The sequence below is a fragment of the Podarcis filfolensis genome (assembly GCF_964270895.1).
Source record: "Podarcis filfolensis genome assembly, chromosome: 4".
Classification (NCBI taxonomy): Eukaryota; Metazoa; Chordata; class Lepidosauria; order Squamata; family Lacertidae; genus Podarcis; species Podarcis filfolensis.
The window spans coordinates 52,666,958-52,690,981 of NC_139607.1; the positions used below are offsets into that span (position 1 = coordinate 52,666,958).

General features: G+C 40.1%; 2 protein-coding genes across 3 annotated transcripts in view; both read right to left on the bottom strand.

Annotated features, from left to right (window-relative positions):
- MRPS6 (mitochondrial ribosomal protein S6) overlaps nucleotides 1-23,805 on the bottom strand; it is a 34,751-nt gene extending 10,946 nt beyond the window's left edge. Inside the window, exon 1 of the mRNA XM_083608893.1 lies at nucleotides 23,670-23,805. Coding sequence (XP_083465019.1) covers nucleotides 23,670-23,714 — 45 coding nt within the window. The 5' untranslated portion in view covers nucleotides 23,715-23,805. The remainder of the gene's footprint in view (nucleotides 1-23,669) is intronic.
- On the bottom strand, nucleotides 89-23,836 carry SLC5A3 (solute carrier family 5 member 3). 2 transcript variants are annotated; one of them, XR_014546964.1, is made up of 3 exons: nucleotides 23,670-23,806; nucleotides 5,567-9,689; nucleotides 89-5,532 (listed from the first exon to the last, which is right to left on the bottom strand). XR_014546964.1 is itself a non-coding variant. In XM_083608843.1 (2 exons), the coding sequence occupies exon 2, from the start codon at nucleotides 9,392-9,394 to the stop codon at nucleotides 7,250-7,252; it is 2,145 nt and encodes a 714-aa protein (XP_083464969.1). In that variant the 5' UTR covers nucleotides 9,395-9,689; nucleotides 23,670-23,836; the 3' UTR covers nucleotides 89-7,249. The 2 variants fall into 2 exon arrangements, 1 of the variants encoding a protein (XP_083464969.1); XM_083608843.1 differs by having other exon boundaries at nucleotides 89-9,689; nucleotides 23,670-23,836.
- Nucleotides 23,837-24,024: the final 188 nt, after the last annotated feature.

Consider the following 24,024-nt stretch of genomic DNA (forward strand, 5'->3'; position numbering starts at 1 on the left):
AAAACAAGTGGTTGGGACTTAAAAATATTACTGGAAAGTTAATACATTGTCTACCAAGTTCTAAAACAGTTTGAAAAATACTTGTGAGTTTGTTTCTTTATTTTGTACTTTTATTTAACCTTTGAACAGAAGTTGAAACATTTCCATATAATAACTCTGAGAGGACAAAAATTCCACATTCAAAAGGAATGTAAACTGCAAGAAATACAGTTTTAATTATACAAATACTCTAATAAGAGTTTATTTTGAAGACTAATGCAGAAGGCAAAATAAGTACACAATATACAACAAACAAACACAGGGCTAGCAATAAGAACTGAATTTTTCATCAGAATTTACTTACTGTCATATTAGCAATGTTCTATACACTGGATCAAACCAATTTTCTATGACAAATTTGTAATTGTGGGTGGTAGCAATGGACAATTACAAAATCTGTTTTCTTAACACTTCTAGATAGTCTTATTCAAAATTTCATTCTTTCCAGATCATACGTATGTTTTTTTAATTTAAAAAAAGTGGCCAAAGAGCTCTGAAATCAAATAGATTTATTACATCTATATGCCCATTTGGTTAATTCCTGCCCCCCTCCCAAAGTTTGGGTGGTGTTCAAGATTTGACATGCTGCACAAATTTTGTTTTTGGTCTGCAAAATCTTTTAATGTTTCTTTTTAAAAAACCAAAGCAATTGTAATTTATTTAAATGCTACAGAAAGTACAACAGCAATAAAAACACTTCACGTCTCTTTAAAAAAATGTAATAGTTATATTAAAAAGATACACGATATAAGTAGCATTACACTGACAGTTCTTAAAACCAAGAATGAACAAAAAGGATTTACCTAGCATTATTAGAAAAGAATTTGCTTTCTTCTTGAAGAAGACTACTAATTTTTTTGCACAGCAACTATTTTTATATCCACCTCATTTAAAAGCATGTATTCTTAGACACTTAGTATTCTTGTATGTCATTTCCATCATTGCTCAGTGTCTGGCTTTGCCCAGCGAAGCTGATAAATGCTATGGAAAAGTAGTGTCACCAAATGCCACTACATAACATCTTATATTAGATACAATCAGAACAAAAATAAAGCCTTTTGTTTTAAACCAGCACCCTCCATACCCCAGACTGTTTTGTAGGAAAGAAAAGCTTTTTGCCAACAAGAATTTACAGACCTCACAGTGAAATTAAACATCTGAATTATATATACTTTCATTCTAGAACTATGACCCTACAGCTAATTAAAACAGATTTAAAACCACTGAGTTATACACAATTTCTATCAAAAGAACCCTTAAACATCGGACACATCTTTGATTTGAAACATTACATGTAGAATGTTAGTTTTATTTCAAAACATATACTTTTAAAGGCACAGACAGACAGCATACCAAACGAACAGTGGCTATCTATGTTTAAAATACGTCACACAATTTAATCTTTTCCTTAAAAGACTAGATTTGTGAATTCAATATATATATATACTTTATAGGGGTGGGCGAGACTGAAACAAACCCAGTACACTGCAATTTGCCTTATGACAATGATTTAAAAATAAAGCTGTAAAATTAATCTAAGCACATTTTTCTGTCTACATTTCATAAGTAATTGTTAGCCTACAATCCAACCCGTTCCTTTCCCAGGAAGATATTGTACTTTTCAGATGACTGATGGAAAGGAGAGAGGAAGGGGGAATGGACAGCACACAATCGTTAGTCTTTTGTCACTTCTAGATGGTGACAAAAGGAAATTAAGAACACTTGCCTAAACAGAAGCTACGCTTTTCCTGAAAACAATGCAAAAATAAGGCCCACGTACAGTTTTCTGACTGATGCTTCTGTTGGCTTAAATAAGCAAATGAACGTTTAAAAACCATCATTTTAAATTCATGAAAATATGTGGGTATCTAAAGTAGGGCTTGGTTAAGTGCCATGTTCACACATAAGGCAATAAATTGCCAGACACCCGGAATGATGTTCACACAAACAACTAGGCCCACCACTGGAATGCTTGCCTAGTTTCAGAATGCAGGGCTATAGCCACTGATAGTGGTCAAAAGATTTAGGTCCTATGGAAGTAGTATTGATCAATGGGAAGAAAACACACACCCAACTGTATAATACAACAAATAAAGTTCCCCTCTGTCTACAACACAAACCTCCAGACTGATAAAAGGCATATTCAACATAGAATGAAACAAACAAAATCCACTGGAGTTCAAAGGATCAAAGCTAGAATTCTGCTAAATAGACAGGATTTATTAGAAAGAGCAGGCGATATTACAGCAGTTTAAGAATGCTCATTGTGTTAATCTCAAACGCTATTAAAACAGATTCCCACTTAGCGCAATTTGTTTTCTCCTGCTCTGGAGGGAAGGACTCAAACCCATGGCTTTTAAGTTACAAGAAACGATATTCCGACTACTTTCTGACGGCAAAGGCTGTTCAACAGTGGAATAGACTCCCTTGGAAGATGGTGGACTCTCCTTCAATGGAGGTTTTTAAGCAACGGCTGGATGTGCATCAGTTATGGGTGCTTTAGCTGAGATTCCTGCATTGCAGGGGGTTGAATTAGATGACCCTTGGAGTCCCTTCCAACTCTATGATTCTATGAACTGCTAAAAGGGCCTGCTTATGAGCTACTTTACGTACGCTCTAAAGACATTGTGATGAAACTAATTTCTCTTGTATACATTGCTAAATACAGTTAAGCATCAGAGGGCTATATAACATGCAGAAATCCAGAGATAAATATTCTTTAGAGATTACTTGTTCTACATACCGGGTGTTCTTTTAAAGCAGCAAGGGGGAAGCTGCGGCCATCCAATGCAACTCCCATCCTCCCTGATCAATGGCCACTAGTATCTAGCGGGTCACAGGTTCCCCATACGTTTTAAAGCAAAACAGATCATTACGCAGAACAGCCATTAATGAGTAATTTAGGCTACGACCTGCTGTTTAAATAAATTTCTAGTCATGACTAGAAAGACACATAAGAGAAAGATTTAGAAAAATATAATGTTCCCTAATGGGATTGGTAGAAATGTGAAGAATCAGCAAGGTATAAGTATTTTCATCACAGATGAGATGCACTAACCTAACAAGGTTATATTCTGCTACCAAAAGGCACTATTACACATTTACTTTCTCAGTTTAAAAGGAAACCATAGATACAAAATATTCTAAATGGAATGTTAGGTAGGAAAAGGAATATGGGAAACTCAGTTCATGGTTCTTACAACAAAGGAGGACTCAATTAGGAAGTCTCATAATCTAAGTTACACTTAGGATATAGGTCTGCTAGGAGACAAACAGCAGGAAATGGGGTTGCCAGGTTCTAGTCTGAGAGCATGCCCATCAATGAATAGCTGGATTCAAACAATCTAGCTATAGTTCAACCCTCCTCAACCTGGTGCCCTCCAGTTGATGACTACAACTTCAAAAAGCCCAAGGCAGCATGCTTAGAGACTATGTAAACTGTAAACCCCCAACATCTGGAAGGTACCAGGTTGGGTAAAACAGGTTAACTTAACAGCAGCCATGCTGCATCAGATCAAAAGTCCATTTAGTCCTGCATCCTGTTCTAACAGTGGCCAACCAGATGTCTCTGGGGAACTTGCAAGCACGACCTGAGTGCTCCACCTCTCACCCATTTGTTATTTCCAGCAACTGGTAAGCAGAGGCATACTGCCGCTGACAGTGGAGGCCAAACACAGCTTTATTCTACATGCATTTGTCTAATCTTCTTTTAAAGTCATCCAAGTTGGTGTCCATCAATGTATCTTGTGGAAGCAAATGCCAGTTTAACTATGCACTGTGTGGCAAAGTATTTTCTTTTGTTTATCCTTAGTCTTCCAACATTCAGCTTTACTGGATAGTCCCAGGTTCTACTAGTATAAGGGAGGAAGAGGAAGAGGAAGAGGAGGATGAGCAAGCCGCAGCAAGTGAAAGACTTGCATGCTCCCATTTTCCTCTGCTCCACACACAAATAAACAAGAATTTCGTATTGGGTATGAACGTGGAACTATAGTTAGTTCTAACCTGTTAGTTAACAAATCAAGCTATCCATGGCTTGATGTACTGGTTTGTTTTAGCTTGGTTTGGAGCCAGTCTTAAGAGTCTAGAATACAGCAAGGCGGCCAACCCCTAGGCCACTGTGGCAAGCTGGGTACTGGGCTAGATGGACAGATGGACCCTTGGTTTGATCCAGCAGTTCTCTTAAAACATGTTTCATCCCAAGACTGTTCCCAACAACTGTGGTTCCCAACCACTGTGGTTAACCAGCAGGATTTATCTCACACAACTTAAAGTGACAGGCAGTCTCTGTTTTAGAACAACACAATCCCAGGAGAGCCCCGAAGTAAAGAGAGGTTAAGTGTACGCTGAAAAAAACATTAGAAGTTGCCATACAGCTGTCTAAATGAAGACATAATATTGCAAGCTATTTATCCGCACAAACCATACATCAATGGTAAGGAAAGAGAAAAGAAGGCCCAAATGGATAACTGGCAGGTAAATTTGTTCTGTGGACTTTGGCAAACCTTTCTAACTATTGTTAAAACTGTGAAATGATTCAATATTTAGGTGTTTAAGTGCTGCATTCACTTGGAATATGGCTGTATTGCATTAAGAGTCCATTTAAAATAGATCCACAAACTCTGCCATTTACATTCATAATACTGCAAACGTATTAAATGACTTGGGATTGGGACTGAGGAAGTATTAGACATTGCTATTTTAATGTGGCTGTAAGGCCCGGAAAATGGCTTAGTTTACACAAGGCATCTTAGGGAAGAAAAGTGGGAGCCAAATTAATTCCTGAGTTAGTCCACCTGCAACATGACAACTGGCAATGCAGTCAACACAACCATCTCTACAAGTGCCAGAAATAGCAACTCTCCTCTAGCACTTAGCAATGATGGTACTTACCCATCTCAAAGCTTGTATCACCCCCTTCCTTTGACCCTGGAAGGCCACTGGTTTAAGTAAACTCTTGGCCCAGTACACAAGCAATGTCTCAATTCATAATATCAACAGAGGCCATTCAAGCCAAAGTCTCTGTAATGCATTTAAACAGCATGTTCTTTAAAAACTATATCAGTTATACAAGCTTAAAATCAATAGTTCAGAATATATGCATTAGTTCTATACATAGTCTACAACCATTTAGTAAAAATTGTCACCTTAGTAAGCCAGTTGTTCCATTGATAAGTAGTATGGAAGAAACTGAAAAGAACTGAAAATGATACCAAATTGATTTTGTTTTTAAATACAGGATTTCCCAAACTTGGGTCTCCAGCTGATTACAACTCCCGTCATCCCTAGCTAACAGGACCAGTGGTCAGAGATGATAGGAACTGTACTTCCCCAAACAGCTGGAGATCCAAGTTTGGGAAACCCTGAATACGGAATTGTTTTCAGCTATTTCAGGACACCTTGCATTTGCAAGGCAGAAGCACAAAGTTTGTATATATAAAAAATATTTATTCGGCATGGGATCTCAGCTCTCAGTGTTACATTCCATAACTAATGCTTTTTTTTAAACTGGAGCTTTGAACCCTAGGACAAACTAGGCCCTTTTTGAATCGGGGCTAGCAATAAAATTGACTTTGGGAAAGAGTTCTCAGTAAGAGTTCCAAATTTGCTCTTAATTGCTGGTTCCCACCTCTATGGGCCCACAACCTTGTGGCTGCAATGCTGCAGAAGGGATGCTCCCCTATCCTTCTCCACACTGCTATGGAAGCATTCAAGGCACCAGGATTTGGGGGGGGGGGCAGTCCTTCTTGCTACAACAGCAGCAGCAGCAGCAGCCGCCACCAAACTGGGAGTTCTTCTCTAGTATTATACTCTAAGCTTTGGGGGTGGGGTGGGGTAGGGTGGGGTGGGGTAGAGGGAGGACAAGGAACAGTTCATATGCTTGCCTGCGTACTGAAGTAAAAATATTACTGTTGCTGAGTATCCATGGATGTGCTGGAATAACCCCATTTAAATCAGTTCTGCTTTCACTACCAGAGCCTTAATTACAATTCTACACTTCTCAAAGTATCTGTAGGAGACATGTAGTCTCAACATGCAGCCTACACATATATTGGAACCAGTAGGTGGAGATGTTTCTTTTTTTAAAGGGGAAAAGCGAAGCAGTTTAATTCTCCCTCTCTGTTCCTACTCAGCCTAACGAAAATAAAACCACATACAGTTTTAAAAAGAAGTTTGGAATATTATTTTGCCTAATTTTGTACAGACTCATTGTCCTCATTGAAGGCTTGTGCTATTTGTTGCTTCCATATTCAATTGTGAACTGTTTCAGACAGATCATTATACAACAAATAAAGAAGCTGGCTTTGTGAAGCGGTGCTAGGATATTTCCTTTTGCAATTGTAATTCTTTTATTCTTAGCGTGCAAAATTCAAGCACAAGAAAATTCAGATATACACTGAGTATTTGGTTTTGTGAAGAGAATATGCAAGTCAGACTCCCTTGTCCATCATCTGAAACATTCTTTCTGCATAACTTTGAAGGCTAATAGGCAATATTCAACTTTTTTAAAAGTCAATTGATTTCAATGGGTCTACTGAGTAGAATTTAGTTGTCTCTTCTGTTTTTATTTGTATATTCAGGTTTCTAACAGCTAGCAAGACTGAAGTGTTTTAAAATATGTGGTTTTATCTAGAAAGGAAAAAAGGGAATTATAGATTCAGCAATGCAAAATTTCAGTGATCACATAACATTTAATTAGAATACTGGTGTCTTTTTTCTTTTTGTTGTTGTTGTTAGGAAGATCTGATGTTTTAAGAATATAGGTAGAAATCACAGAAAGTTACTTGATTATGATTCCTAAAAGATATCATCTTCTGACACTCAAAAATACTCTGGAATGCTCTTCATAATGTACAGTTTTGCCCCTTTTAACTATAACACTATTTTCACTTTTGCTGGACCTCTGAGAGTGCTTTAATATTTTACCTCTCAACACACATTTATCTCTTACTTTGGTATACAAAAACCCAACATTTAGTACTGCACTTAATCCCACAAACATTTTGCATTAAAACAGAAATGCTAACATATAAAACGTCTAATGATTTTCAAAAAGGTTGAAAAATAATTTGGCTGACGATAAAAGCGTAAAGGAATCCTGAGATATAAGACTAAGACACACACACACACACAGAGAGAGAGATATAAATATTTCTCCAAGGACCTCTATCTCTACTTCTGTATATCTGACCAAATAAAATTCATCATTTGTTCACACGGAGAAATAAACAAACATGAATATTCCAACTGAACACACACAAAATAGTCCACTGTTTAGTATTAATTTAGCTTTTGGAGTCTCTTCCAGCATTTGTAGACACATAGTCTCTTCTTCCCCCTTATCTCTGACTGGACTGTTCATGTTTTTGCTTTTAAAGCCACAGAACCAATCTATGAATTTCCAGGGTCTGTCACTACTTTCAGTCTCTTCACCAGTCTTCTCTTTACCCATAAGAGCTGCCTGTCCATTAGAGTAACTATCAACTGGAGTCTCAACTTCAGAGTTGCTTAAAGATATCACTGGATTGCTCTCATCTCTGCAAGTAATTAAGAGATTGACATTTTCAGGCTGATCATTTTTAATATTTTCTTCAGATTTCCCATTTGAAGTGATATGATTTGAAGTGTCGCTGTATTTTAAGACGGCCTTCCCTTGTGCTTTGAACGAACTGCCTGCTGAAGCGCTTTCCTTTACGGTCCTGATTCTCACAGACCAAAACGTTGTCGTCCGAATTTGTTCTTTTGAGGGTGGTGGTGTAAGCAAGCTTACTACTACAGCAGTAATTCCAGTGATCCAAAACAGTGCGGTAGCAACATACATGTAATGGATACTTTTGATAAAGTATGGTCTTGTGTCTGGCTGGTCACACTCAGGAACACGATAGATAAATGCCAGTATAAGTCGTACAGCTCCCAATGCAAATCCAACCATTCCACCAAAGAAGGCCCCGTGCTCATTGCAACGCTTCCAAAATACACCCAAGAGAAAAATAGCAGCCACTGGTGGAGTCAGATAGTCTGCTACCTCTTGTATATAGAGATACATCTGACCTCCTTGCATTTCCACTATAATTGGGACCCAGGCAATGCTTATTGCCACCATGAAAGCAACAAAAACTCTTCCAACAATCATCAGTTCTCTAGATGATGCACTCTTCCGTATGAGGAGCTTGTAGATATCAAGTGTGAATATGGTACTGGCGCTATTAAAGATAGAATCCAAATCACTCATCAGTGCAGCAATCATTACAGCCATCATGAGGCCTCGCAGGCCAACAGGAACAAGTTTCATTACCAAACGTGGATAGGCAATGTTAGAACATCCAGCTCTGCTTCCACAAACTTGCATACAATGTTCTGGATTGATACATGCAATATCATCTGCAAACAGTATTCGTGAAATCATACCTGGAATAACTATAAGGAACATAGGCAGAAGCTTTAAGAAACCTGCCATTAGGGTGGATCCTTTGGCATGAGCAATGTTTTTTGCTGCTAAAACCCTCTGAACGATGACTTGGTCGGCACACCAGTACCAAACAGAAGCTGGTGTCTGTCCAAAAAGGAATCCAGGCCACGGAACATCTTCATCTGTTGGTTCACGTAACATTCTCAGTGAATCAGGCTTTGGATCAACGTGACAGGAATTTGTGTTGGAAAGGTTGTAAGTCAACAAGATCGATGTAACATTTGGTTTTGCCAGCATGTACTTTCTTTTCATCTCTTCAAATCCACCAACTTCTACCATACTTATAATCATAAGGGTGAGGGCACCAATAATCATAAGCAAAGCTTGAATAGTGTCTGTGTAGATAACTGCCACAAGACCCCCAGTCACAGTCAGCAGTGCAGTCATTCCAATCAGCAGTATTACCGACAAATAAATATTCCAGCCTAGTGATTCTTGAATAAACAATGCACCTGAATACAAATCCACTGAAAGTTTGGTGAAGATATACAGAATTAGAGACAACATGGCAAAGTATACTTGAATTCTATGCCCTCCAAAACGTTTGGATAAGTATCCAGGCATGGTGTATATTCCAGAATGTATGTAAACCGGAACAAAGATCCATCCTAAGAGTTGCAAAAGCATTAAGGCATTGAGTTCCCATGCTCCCACGGCAAATCCGCTTGCTGCTCCAGATCCTGCAAGCCCAATGAAGTGTTCACTCCCAATGTTGCTCACAAACAAGGAAGCACCAATTGCCATCCATGTCATAGATCGCCCTGCCAGGAAGTACCCACTTATAGTGCTCCGATTGTATTTCCACATGGCAAAAAAGCCTATGCACAGCACAAGCACAAAATACAGTGCCACAATGGCAATGTCTGCTGGTTCCAAAGCCGCCCTCATTTCTGTAAACGAAGGAGCTTCCGAAAGCTGATGTCCAGGTCACAGACCTCAAGCCTTAGTAAAACAAATCTTTAGTTTTACAAATACTGTGGATCAAATTCTTTGTCCATTGGTTTGCTATCTTGATGGTAGTGGTTGTGGTACAACTTTGAGAAGAAAAAATTGTTTTCTGCGCTTCTGAAATATTTAGCACGCACTTTTATTCACCAATCCACAAGAGCATCACCATTAACTTGGTTGATGTAGGAGAAATTCTTAGTTGCAGCTAAGTCTAGTGAGGCCTACAGTACCAACCCTGCAAGGTAGCAAAGACAAAAGACAGAGATTGAATTAGAAAAGGCTTTTACCAAGTATCAGGAAAGAAATTGAATTTTGTCATAACAAGTAGTTGAATAGAGCTTTTCTTCCCTTGTAAATGTTATGAAGAATTCTGCATCTCAGGCATGAAATTTCTTTCATAGACTGTAAACAGAGTTCACTAATAAACTAACAGAATGTGTATTGTTTTCTTGGAACAAGATGGCAGATTTGCAGCAGTATAAAGATATGTATCTTTCTGGCCAGAGAAATTTTTATATTCAAAATGATACATCAACACCACACAGACACTATCAGACTTTATTCAGGATATACATGATCACATCACATTTACAATTCATCTAAATTTATCATTGATTTTCAAACTGATTCTGTGTACAGCCAATGTCACTGTATAGTGCTGTAGCAGTAGGTTACATATATAATACACCACTGTCACAATTGCAACAAAAATTTAACTGAGTGGCACACTGCACACTATGTTCCTTCACCGTACATTTCCCTCTCCAATTGCCAAGTCCACTACACTTCCTCAGATCAGAGAAATGTAGTGTTAGGGCACCTACATGCACATACCATCTCTCTGAATGCAGTATCATTACAGACTTAAAGTCTAGAATGAAAAACCATGTATCCTCTCACACACATCATATAGCACTGTGCTACACTTTCCCAACCATAATGATGACAGCAGTTGGGAATGTACAATAGGAAGTAGGTAACAACCTAGAAAGTGTTGAGGAGGAGATAGGACGGGGGAGCCTAGACAATCCAGCATGTAAATGTCCATAAGACATGGATGAATAATCTATGGCACAGGCAGTAGGGGTTTATAGTGCAACTGGAGCAGTGTTCAAAATTAGCCAGGCACCAGGCGCATTTTGCACCTGGCTATTGGCCACTTGCGACCAAGTGAAGATGGCCTGACATCTTCACATTCTGGAGGTGCATGCCTGGGGATCCTTGGATCTGGACTGTTTTTACACACTAATGCCCCACCCTGCAGAATTCCATCAGTTATATTTTATCTGTACAACAGGAATGAATTTCTGGAATCAAAATGCTTTTTCTTTGCAACCTGAGCAGGAGCAGTGAACATTATAGCTAATTGTTGTCGCTTGTCTTCACTTACCCCACTGCCCTGCTCACAGTTGTGAAGAATATTCTTACATTATGAATAGTCCGTGTCACCATTAAGAAAGAGAGGTTGGAATGGACCAATATATATGTGGACTGTCACTGGATCAAGGAACTTTCTTCTTTGAGTTCTACAAAGCTCTTAACCTAGCTCAAGGTTGTCATCTGAACTAGCCAGATGTTTAACTGAGAATCAATCACAGTCAGTCCATCATTTGAAAAATAAAGACTTTAGAGCCGTCTTGCCCCAAAATGGCAGCTAGACATTCTGTTTTGGCACCTGTAACCTCAGCTTAAGGTGCCATTTGATGCCTGGTTTATATATCCGAGTTTCTAACACTGAAATGGAGTATGAAGACATGAAATAGGTCTACACCACCACCTGACTCTCCAGTGCTGCCCTTAATACACTAGAGGCAAAAATCACATCATAGCCCAACACTGCATAGATATTGCAATGTACTGTACAATTACACAGTCTTTTACTTTGGGTTTGACTTGTGTAACATGTTCAAAAAGACTGTAAAGTAATGGGGCTGGGGAAGGCAAGAACAGGGAAGGCCTGACAAAAGTTAGTTTCAGCATGGAAACCTAAGCTGGACTAGATCATGTTTTGTGCCACTGCAGTTCCACCGTCTGTGGTTTAATTACTTTCTACAGAACTCGGCACAATATACCTGCCCTTCTTCTGTCTTTGTAAGTGCCCCCCATGTGTCTACCTAACTCTGTTCCATAAGTTATCTCTGTACATTTGCAGAAAGTGTTGTTGGGGTTTTTTTTTGGGGGGGGGGTCTTGTGCATCAATCTATAAAATCAATAGAGCTTTGATCTTTGTTTCATTTTTATAAGCCCCATTTTGTTTCCTTAAAAGCTGAAAAGACCTCCCATTTTTCTAGCAACAGGAAACTGTAGGGAAAAGGAAAATATTCATAAACAAGGTAAGTCATTAACAAGTTCCAAGAGCATAGGGAATGAGGAAATCAAAGGCGGGGGAGTGGGTGTAAGTAAACACACAGGAAAGAAGCAAGAATAGGATACAAGCAGATGTGAACTCAAACGTACAAAACTAAAATGCTCCATGTTAGATGACTGGTGTGCATGGTTCACATAACCATACATTGAAACAGATTGCCAATATAAACCTATAAAACTTAAGTTTACCAAAATTCAATACATGTCAGCGTAAGCCTTGCTACTTGGCTTAGAGCAGGCATAGGCAAACTCCAGCCCTCCAGATGTTTTGGAACTACAATTCCCATCATCGCTAGCTAACAGGACCAGTGGTCAGGAATGGTGGGAACTGTAGTCTCAAAACATCTGGAGGGCTGGAGTTTGCCTATGCCAGGCTTGGAGATTTGCAAAACCAATATAATAAAGCTGTCTACAATAGGAAGGTAAAATATTAAGGGACACTGAAGAATATTAATATTCTGATCCAATGGTGCCCATAAGGAGCAGCTAGACCCCATTCTGAACAGCCAACTATCAACAATTTAGCATTTTTTTGTTTTTGTTTTGTTTTAGAGAGGTCTCTGCAGATGAAGCCGCAGTTGCGCACAGCAGAGATCCTCAGAGATCCCTTTCAAACCCTTTCCAATCAGCCAAACTAAAATCTTCTAGCACACAAAAAATAAACTCTACTCAAAAGTGCTGTTTAACACTGCTAAATAAAAATGTCATTCCTTCATTAGCCTTGGATAAAATATAGCGGCAAAGTTTTGTGTTACAAATAGTTTATTGTACATGTTGTACACTATACTATAATCAGGTAATCTGTTAACTGGGTTCTTAACAATGCAAATTGACTGCTAGCTCTGCATTTAAAATGGTGCATTTTGTTCTTCTTTCCTGTAACCCTTTCATTTGTTTGTTGTCAGATGTTCAGCCTTTACACAAGCCCTGAAATCAACTTTCTCCAATCTAGTACTCTCTAGATGTTGTTGGACCATTTGCTACAACTCCCTACAAATACTTGACCATTTGTCATGCTGGCTGGGGCTGATGAAAGCTTAAGCCCATCAAAACCTAGGCAGCACCAACCTGGACAGCACCAAGTTCCAATTAGAGTAAGTTTCAGACTTAGATCTGCATTCTTCACAAGAGTCCCGGCAACCAACAGACACTAGATCATCTACACAGAAACTGGTCAGTGATCCACTATGATCTACTTTTTGCCACTCTTGCCTTACTATACATATGACTAATTTTCTCGTATGATCACATCCTTCTACTCAAAATAAGAGGTGATCCACATGACAGAAGTTACTTTAAATAAATATTTACCTGTACTAAGAAATTGTTTATACAGCCCTAATGGCATCAAGTGAATTGTTGTTATCAAATGTTCAACAGTAACAGGAACTATAATTATTCAATATTAGGGACTTCCGGAGGCGGCGCGACCGGTAATGGCTGCCTTCTCCGAGTAAGGAGAAGGGAGCTCCGCTGTAAACGGGTCGTCCGCTACGGCGAAGCGGAGACCCATTCAGGAAAACCACAGGTGGCAGAAGCCTGTGGTCTCGGGACCCGGCGGGCGCCAGAAGCAGCCCCCAAAACGCTGAAGGGACCCCGTAAGGGGCTCCGGATCGCGGAGGGGGTAGCGGCGCTGTGGGTCGTTGCGCAAACAGCGAAGTGAAGCCGCGTTGCTGTTGCCGGTCAGCGCTGTCCTTTCTTCCTGCAACTTTTCTGAACTTTGGAAACTACAACCCGTGAGTAAATTTGGACATTGAAAACTTTCTGAAACTTTTGTCAACTTTCTGAAACTTTTTGAGAACTTTATGAAACTTTTAAAACTTTTTTAAAAAAGTTGAAATCTGGCTGAAAACGGAGTGAGGATAAGCAGGAAGCCCATCTCCCGCTATACTGAACTTTAAGCAAAGAGCAGGAGGAGTGGAGACAAAAAGTTATGCGTTAACTAAATGCTGGCACCCTGTTAAAGCAGTTTTCTGAGTGAAAGACTTTGAGCTATTGACTTTTGCTGGTTATATTCGGGGTGCATTGATATCCTTCTTCTGTGGCACCAGTGGATTATAAAATAAATAAGAATCTCTGGTGCTGGAGCTGCCTGGATGAGCACCAGTTTGCAACTTTGGATACATTGAATTCAGGTTTTGAAACATTCTGAGTTGGAACTGGATACTTTGAAACTGTTGCAGTCAAGGCACTGTAAGAAACACTGTTTCGCTTTAAGTTTTACTCTGCTAAAAATAATACATTGTGGAGGCGATGGACATGGATTTAAATTTATAAGTTTAACTTGGATTTGATCTTTTCCCTGAAGACGTATTAAGCTCCCTCTAGAGGATTTTGGACTTACAGCAGTGACTTTGTTTTACTTTCCCTTTCCCGGCCTCTGTTTGACTATTGTATCTGGGACTCTGCTTTCTCATGGGAACAACTTGGATTGACCTTGGATTACAGATAACTTTGGAATGAGTGGCGCAAGGAGAAGAGGAAGGACTAAACAAACAACTCTAACTTTATCTGCAGCCTCACAGCGTAGATCTTCTGTGCCGGCCTTGCCTTCCACTTTGCCTCCAGACATAGAGGCGGCCTCCCTAATACAGGCAGGGGAGGGTGAGACAGAGGAGCTGCACCTGGGAGATATGGCTTCAGGGACAAGTAGCTCTGTCTTGGAGAAAATTTTGGAGAAACTAGAGGCTCTGGACAAGAAGGCTGATTTGCACACAGCTAAAATTGAACAGAACACAGAAAGCTTGAATAAGCTGACTGGACAAGTTGCACAGAATGCCCAGTCTATTGGAGAATTAAAGGAGGCTGTAGGTGAAAATCGTAAACTGGCTGAAGATACTAGTCAAAGATTGGAAGAACTTGAGAAAGAAGTAAGACCACTCAGCAAACAAGTTGGAGAACATCAGATTTATTTTTTGATGACAGAACTGCGAAACAGGGAGACCAACTTGAGGATACGGTCAATACCAGAGGTGGAAGAAGATAATTTTATTGAATTTCTAACTAAGGAATTTGCCAAGTTTTGGAAGTTAGAGGAAAAAGACTTTAAAATTGTATCTGCTTTCAGGCTTGGCAGAGTCAGAAGGACAGAGAAGCCCAGAGATTGTTTGATAACACTGAGATCAAAGGAGGAAAGGGACAAGATTTTGGGCCTGCACTACGAAAAGTCACTAGACATTTTGGGCAAGAGAATTGAAATCTACAAGGACATTCCTAAGCAGTTGCTGGACCTTAGATCTAACTACACGGAATTGGCAAGACTGTTGAGAAGCAACGCAATTATCTTTAGGTGGGAGTTTCCACAAGGATTATCCTTTACCTACAGAGGGAGAAAGATCAAAATCAAAACAGTGGAAGATAGAGACAAGTTTTTGGGAGCACACGGAGAAGACCTCCACAAAGGACTTGGATTGCCAGCGCCAGAACTTCCAGAGGAGCCCGCCCCCTCGGATCCTCAAGGACCGGAGAACAAGGTACCACCCCAGAAAGAATAACCAGACCTATCCAGGATGTCTCTGCAGCTTTTGAGCTGGAACATAAATGGCTGTAACAGTCCCGAAAAAAGGTCTAAAATTTTTCATATTTTAAAAAAGGAACAATTGGACATTATATGCTTACAAGAAACACATGTGATTAGGCTCCATAGAAAGGTGTTAATAAATAAAAGGCTTGGTCAAGAATTTATATCATCGGATACAGTTAAAAAGAGAGGTGTAGTGATCTATGCAAAAGAGAGCCTTTCACCAAAATTTCTCTTTAAAGATGAAAGTGGAAGAATCCTCGCAATAGAAGTACAGTATCAAGGAGAAAAAATTTTGATACTAGGAATTTATGCTCCAAATGAAGGAAAATCGGATTTTTATAAGAAGTTGCACGAGACCATGCTGGATTATCTGGATTACAACAACGTCATCATGATGGGGGACATGAACGGGGTCGTATCAACAAATATGGATAAGTCACAGAACCAGAACATTACTAAAGAGGGAAGACTACCTAAGACCTTTTTTGAAATGACTGACAATATGGACTGGGTTGACATCTGGAGAGTTAGAAACCCCCTGGGAAGAGAAGGAACATTCTTTTCTGAAGCTCAACTGACTTGGACACGAATCGACCAAATATGGATAACTAGAAGTCTGGCACCTAAGGTGAGGAAGGTGGAAATCTGCCCCAAAACATGCTCCGACCATAACGCCTTGAGAATGGATATGACATTGATCCCAATCGGCTCCTTTAGATGGAAGATGAATGATGGCCTGTTTAGAGACCAAAGAATTGTAAAGAAGGCCCAAAAAACCTTAAAGGATTATTTTGAGATTAATTTGAACACTACGGTGGAAAAAAGAACTATCTGGGATGCAAGTAAAGCTGTGATGAGAGGGTTCTTGATTCAACAGAATTCCTTAAAGAAAAGACTGCAAAATGAAAAGAAAGATAAAATTCTGGAAAGTATCAAAGAGTTGGAGAAGAAGTTAAGATCTAACCCGAAGTCCCAACCGATTCTGAGAGAAATTAAACTTTATCAGGCGCAATATTCCAAGCTGATAAATCAGGAAATAGAATGGAAGATTAAAACAATGAAACAAAAAACTTTTGAATCGGCAAATAAATGTGGGAAACTGCTAGCTTGGCAGTTGAAAAGGAGACAAAGATTAAATACAGTAACAAACTTAGAGGTTGAAGGAAGGAACATTCAGAACCCGGGAGAGATTAGAAAGTGCTTCCAGAGGTATTTTAAAAAGTTATATACTCAAGGGCCACAAGATGAAATAGAGATTACACAATTTTTGGAGAGAAATGGATTAGCAAAGCTGTCAGAAGAAAATAGAACAATTTTAAATGGCAAAATAACACGACAAGAGATTGAACAGGCCATCCTGAGTCTGAAACAGGGCAAATCACCAGGGCCAGATGGACTGACCTCTAACTACTATAAGACATTGAAGGATTATTTGATACAACCTTTGTTGGAGGTCAGTAATGAAATAATGGAGGGGAAGAAGGCGCCTGAATCGTGGAAAGAAGCATTTATCACATTGATTCCAAAGTCAGAAACTGAAAAGACACAACTCAAGAATTACCGTCCCATCTCCCTTTTAAATGTGGATTACAAAATATTTGCAGATGTTTTGGCACGAAGATTTAAGAAAGTTTTAAGTGAGATAATCCATAAAGACCAGGCAGGCTTTCTCCCGGGCAGACATATGTTTACTAACACAAGGAACATCATAGACATATTGGAACTTTTACAAACAAACATAAACACTAAAGCAGTTTTAATTTTTATAGACGCGGAGAAAGCCTTTGACAACATATCTTGGAAATTTATGAAGGGGAATTTAAAAGAAATGGGAGTGGGACGGGGGTTTGAGAACGGGATTGAGGCAATATATTCAGAACAAAAGGCTAAACTGATAGTTAACAATGTGGTTACAGAAGAGTTTAAAATTGAAAAAGGTACACGACAAGGCTGCCCGATTTCCCCATTACTGTTTATTTCGGTTCTGGAAGTGCTCCTGAATATGATTAGGGGGGACCGGTTGGTGGAAGGGATTCAGGTCGGAGCGAAACAATATAAACTTAAAGCTTTTGCAGATGACCTAGTTTTGACATTACAGGAGCCGGAGTCTAGTTTGAAAAGAGTTCTACAACTGATTCAAAACTTCGGTCGAGTGGCAGGATTTAAGTTAAATAAGCAAAAAACTAAAGTTTTGGGGAAAAACATGACAGACATTGAGTTGGAACAGCTTCAGAAAGAGACAGAACTAAATGTGGTTAAAAAAGTTAAATACCTAGGGGTAAACATAACAGCAAAAAATCTGAGTTTATTTAAAGATAATTATGAAAAATGTTGGTCAGAGATTAAGAGAGACTTGGATAGTTGGTCAAGACTAAAACTTTCTTTGTTAGGCCGAATAGCTGCCATCAAGATGAATGTATTGCCAAAAATGTTATTTTTGTTTCAGACACTGCAGATTGTAGACAAGACAGAGTGTTTCCGGAAGTGGCAGAAAGATATTTCTAAATTTGTCTGGCAGGGCAAAAAGCCCAGAATCAAATTTAAAATATTAACAGATGCGAAAGAAAGAGGGGGCTTTGCCCTGCCAGATTTAAAGTTGTATTATGAAGCTGCAGCTTTCTGCTGGTTGAAAGATTGGTTACTTCTTGAAGATACGGATGTCTTGGATTTGGAAGGTTTTAATAATGCGTTTGGATGGCATGCATATTTATGGTATGATAAAGCTAAGATAAATAAGGCCTTCAAGAACCATATTGTCAGAAAATCAGTTTTTAATGTCTGGACAAAATATAAAGACTTATTGGAGAATAAAACTCCGAGGTGGCTGTCACCCCTGGAGGCTAAGGCTCGGAAAAGAGCCAATATGGAGGCCAACTGGCCAAAATATTGGGAGATAATAGAAAAGGATGGTGACAACTGGAAATTGCAGAGTTTAGAAAAGATGAGAGACAAAGTGCGAGACTGGTTACACTATGCTCAGATTAAAGAAGTGTTTAAAAATGACAAAAAGTTAGGATTCCAAGTGGAAAAGTCAAAGTTAGAAACTGAACTGTTAGAACCTAAGACTAAGGTACTTTCAAGAATGTATAACTTGCTGCTGAAATGGAACACACATGACGAAATGGTAAAATCAACAATGATAAAATGGGCGCAGGATATTGGGTATAATATTATGTTTGAAGATTGGGAAAGGTTGTGGACCTCTGGGCTGAACTTCACTGCATGTAATGCGTTGAAGGAAAATGTGATGAAAATGATGTATAGATGGTACATGACCCCTGTTAAACTGGCTAAAATATACCATTCGTCTGATAGCAAATGTTGGAAATGTAAGGAAAATGAAGGAACTTTTTTTCACCTCTGGTGGACCTGCCCTAGAGTGAAGGCCTTTTGGGAGAAGATATATAATGAATTAAAAAAGGTGTTTAAATACACCTTTACTAAGAAACCAGAGGCCTTTCTCCTGGGTATTGTCGGCCAGAGCGTGTTAAAAAAGGACAGAACATTCTTTTTGTACGCAACAACAGCAGCAAGAATATTAATTGCCAAGAATTGGAAAACTCAGGAGCTACCCACTGTGGAAGAATGGCAGATGCAACTGATGGACTATATGCAATTAGCCGAGATGACCGGCAGAATTCGAGACCAGGGAGAAGAAAGGATGGAAGAAGACTGGAGGAAATTTAAGATTTATTTACAAAAATATTGTAATTTGGCTGAGTGTTGAATTGGATGCCAGTGCAGACAATTGTCTACCATTAAATTAGATTTAAGGCTGAATTATATGTCAAACCAAATTAAGATTATTAATTAAGATGAGTTAAATGATAATTTGTTTGAAATTAATTTAATAATGATGTAAGTGTATGCGGGAGGTGTGGGGGAGTCCCATGTAACAATTGAGAGATGTTAAATGGACAATGATAAGTTGTGCTTATCTAATATATGCTTTATTTGAAAACTTCAATAAATATATTATAAAAAAAATATAATTATTCAATATTAGTGCCAGTACTAAATGAGAACATTTTTCATTGCTATTATTACAGAACTAACTACAATGAAATGCAAGCACCCAACAGTAACGGATCAGCAATATCAGATCCTTTAGGACACCTTTGTATTCATCCTTTTATGCCCAATATTTCTAGCTCACCTTTCTGCAAAATGAGAAAGGCAGGTTACAAGTAACTCATTATAAACATTTAAATACTGTAAGAACAAAGTAATGCAAAAACTAGAACTAAGAACAAAGACTAAAAACAATAGCATCCCTAGATTGTTTTAACAAGTTTTCAGAACAAGTTTATATAATTCAGGCACAATACAGACCCCAAGCAAACAGGATGGCAGCAGGTCCATGTCTTTAAAGGTGTATATGTAGAGCAGAAAATTTTTTTGAAACTGCCAAACAAATGTGTGGGTGGGAATTGCTGAAATCTACCCTTGCACATCCTGCCCTACTTGTAGTCCTCATCTCAAGCACTACACGAGTGAAACAGACTCAAATTTAAAGGCACAGGTCTGCTACCAATCACATTTGGGCCTCCAAACTCTACAGTCACCACAAATGAACAGATGGGCATTTGAGGCTGTCAGCCTAATTTCATGCAGGTGAGGGAGAGAAGGCAGGTAGGGCGGGAAGACACAAGGAAAGTCCAAACAGATGAAGTGACAATAATGTGAGGGAATGGGATCCTGCTACAACCTATCAATTCACACCTCTGGAGTCTGACCTTCCCAACAGAGCTGACAGTGCAGGAAGAAAAGGAGAGAATGAGGTATCTCTACTCACTGCTGAGTACTCACCACCCCTGCCTTAAAGGGTTACTACTACATGGCTAGGTGGAATGTAGTTGGACATTCATCTGCTCATCTCGAATCAACCACTAGGTAAGCAAGCATGGCAAATCACACGTCTGACATAGTCCAACTGCAGAGCACCTTTACAGGCAATACAATATTTGTCAATTTTTAAAGCAATCAATTAATGGAAGGACTCAAAGCAACCAATACATAATAGTGGGCACCCCTAAAATACAAAGAGGTCTATACTAGCTTTGCCAAATGCAACTAAGAAAGTACTCCCTCCCCTTTTTTTAAATAGAAAACTATAATTGTGTCTTGGAAAAAACAAACAAGGTGAATAAAGACAAGTCTATTTTCCCAGATTAGTTCACACGGAGACTGAGGAATTACAGCATGTACTCACAATGCTAAGAGGTAAAGCAAAATGTTTTGTGTTCTTCCCCCACTCTTGTTCCTTTCCTTCATGTATTTAATGTCTTTTCCTTTCTTCTTTTTTTGTTTCCTTTATTAACTTGCACCTCTGTAACAAACCCTGCCTAACACACTGTCCACTACACCTCTACATGTGCTCTTCCACTAAAATGAGAAACCAAAATATACTTGAAATTTTTGTTTAAAAGTAGCTGCTATATTGTATTATATTGTACTATATTGTATTACCATATTTTGGAAACTGATAGTGATTAAAAAGGAAAATAGTTCAAAAATCCCAAAATAATTTAAGTATATGTTTGCTTAACTGTATTTTGAAAATCAGTTAATTTAACTATAGATATAGAATATTTGCTCATAAAGTTGATGAGTTAACAAGGTGAGCAGAGTGAACCAGATTATTATGAATGAGGTCAAATGAAAAGCCTCCTCTTCTAGGAAGACAGCTTTAGCAATAAGCATATCTTATCACCCTCTCCTGGTGAATGTACAGAGCAGCAATTAAGACAGACACCTCAAACCTACTAAACAGAATTTTTATATAGAAGTGACTTCCAATGAAATGGGCGCTTACTTCCAACATCAAAATAGGTTCAGAACTGAGAAATTGAGCTTATGATCACAAGGCAGCCTACTCTCTATGTTGCATTTCCATATTCTATGTAGCTAGCAAATACTGTGAACATTTGGGATCTACAACACAGATTTACTGCAAGAAGAGTAGGTTCCATAGCCTTTTAAAGTTCAGGGTACACTGTACACCCAACATGAATCAAAGGGCCCACTTAAAATACTTGCTTCTTTTTCATCCTTTCTCTCTTAAGATTGTACCGCTGATTGGAACAGAACCAACTCATTACTACAGGGTAGCCAATGTGGTGCTTCCATCAACCCTGACCATGCACAGAACCCCAAACGTGCTATTCTGAAGCTGCTGCCATGTCTCCTTGTACATCTCTAGTTAAGATTATCCTAACACTGATCCAAAGATCCCCATGCACTGTTGGCTAAGAAGGCTGGTTACTGCAGATTGTTTAGACAGTTTCTGTCCTCACGCTCTCTGAAAGGTATTTTAGAAAGTTGCTCTAACATCTGAGAATGAGAAACAAGATTCAGTCTGCAACTGAGCATCTCTCTGTACTTAAGAGGAACATCAGAGGTTCACAAAAGCCACAGTATTCAAGACCGTATCTCAAACTTAGGTGTTTGTCTTTCAATATGCAATCTGTGATGTTCTATGCTAAAATATTGAGGTCAGACCTAAAACAAATGGAAATAACTGGGCACCCACACCTTCCAGTAAATTCAAAAATTGAACACAATTTTTCAAATAACCTGAGATCCAAATCAAACCTGGCAATTACGTTCAAGAAGTGTGTGCACAGAACGCACAGACTTCATCTTCTAATCTGTACAGCTAACTTTTAGTTACAGATAGGTAGCCATGTTGGTCTGCCATACTCAAAACAAAACAAAAAAAAATTTTCTTCCAGTAGCACCCTAAAGACCAACTAAGTTAGTTCTTGGTATGAGCTTTCGTGTGCATGCACACTTCTTCAGATACCAACTTTTACTAAGTGAACTTTTACTAAGTGAAAATCTATGTAAGCTACAGGTTGCTGTATTCAGGTTGAAATTCTATACAAGCTTATCCAAGAATCTAAATCTCACTGAAATCAGTAGGACTCACTTCTGAGAATGCATGCATGCATAGGTTTGAACTGGCAAGAAAGTGTTAAAACATACTGTACAATAATCCCTGTATTTGTGAAATTGATTAAACTGAGAAATGGGCAGGAACTTACTTGTCACATATGTACACTAGTCTACATTATGTCACACACCTAGCGATAGTTTTCATCTGCCTAGAGATCTGTCTTATACAGAGTCAGACCACTAGTCCAGTCTTCTCTCAGTCCCTGCAGTCTTTCAAACAGGCAATTTTCTCAACTGGAGCTGCTGGGGATTAAATCTGGGACGTTCAGCGTGAAAAGCAGGTGCTCCGAGGCTGTTACAAACCAGGGGTACCAACTTGAATAAAATATGGGGGGGTAAGCCCTGCCCTACATAATTGATTACATGATGCGGCGCACCGCACAGTGTTTGAATGACAATGTCTATCGACTTGTGGGGGCTGCCTCCTCAAATTATTTTAAGGGGCAAGTGAAGGGACCTCGGCCCCAAGGAGTTGGCTTCTATGTAATGGGCCCTCTGCTGGGGCTATTACAGCCAGCAGCACCGACCAGCAGCTTTTTAGCAGACCACCAATTACACTCGTTTATTTGACAAAAAAGAAAGAAACCCAGCAGGCGGTCTACTCTACTGTACAACGCCGCCAGCATCCCGGAAGCTCAGCGAGCTACGATGGCGGCAAATATTCAAAAGAAGTTCTCCGCTATAGGCAGTCCCCGGTACAGATGTACGGAATTAATTCATGCTTCCGTACATACTGAAAATTTAAGAGGGGAAGGGAATCGTAAACGACGCCCAGGTAACCCCTCCTCCAAATGCGCGAAAATGAACCGGGGTGTTTGGGCAGCGACCACAAAACGTTGCCAAGGAACGACACGAGGCCGCCGCGCCACGTCTGTGTGAAAAAGGAAAACCTCGCATGTGGCTCGCTGGACCCAATGCAGCCCGTGCCTCCTGAACACCCGCCCCCTCGAAGGTTTTGCCTTTTAAAACTAGCGCAACCAATTCTATTGACACTATTTCTCTTCCCTGCCCCCTTTTTCATTTTTTGTTCGCCAGTGGAAGTGCGCTGGGGGTCGGGGAGAGCAAAGCGTGGGGGGCAAGCGCCGTCCCCACGTTTCCCTTAAGGGAGCCCTTGTTCCGCCAGCACCACCACAGCGCCCGAGCACGTGTGAAAAGGGAACGGAGTGGAAGAAGCGCGTTCTGTCCGAGCCGAGAGGAAGGGCGGACGCACAGGGCTGGCGGAAGGGGAAGGGGAGGCCCGGCCGGGAAATGGAAGCCGGGCAGGCGCGGGAAGCTCAGAGAGCAGCTGCGACTGAGGGACGCGAGAAGGGCAGCGAGGAAGGGCGAGGGCGCAGCGCCCCTGCTACGGACACACACACAGATACTCACCCTCTGCATGGCTTTTAGGATCAAAGCCAGCTCATAGCGAGGCATCTTTTGCAGATGAGGTGGTGAAGTAGGTGGGGCGGCGGGCGGAAGGGGCAAAGCAGAGCGCCGGCGTGGTGCCGTGGAAGTGCCGCTCAGACACGCCGCTGGTTCCGCGCTGTGCCGACTAGGAGGCGCGAGGCGCGCGGGGCGCTTTTAAAAGGGGCCGGTCTGCGCGCGCTCCCGCGGCGGCACCGCCCCCCTTCGATGGCGTCAGGCGCCCGCTCCCTCGCCGCTCCGCTCTTCCCGGGCTGAATGAATGGGGCTCCTTCGGACACGGAGCGCTCCCAATTGCGCCGGGAAGAAGGCAGGGCGGCGC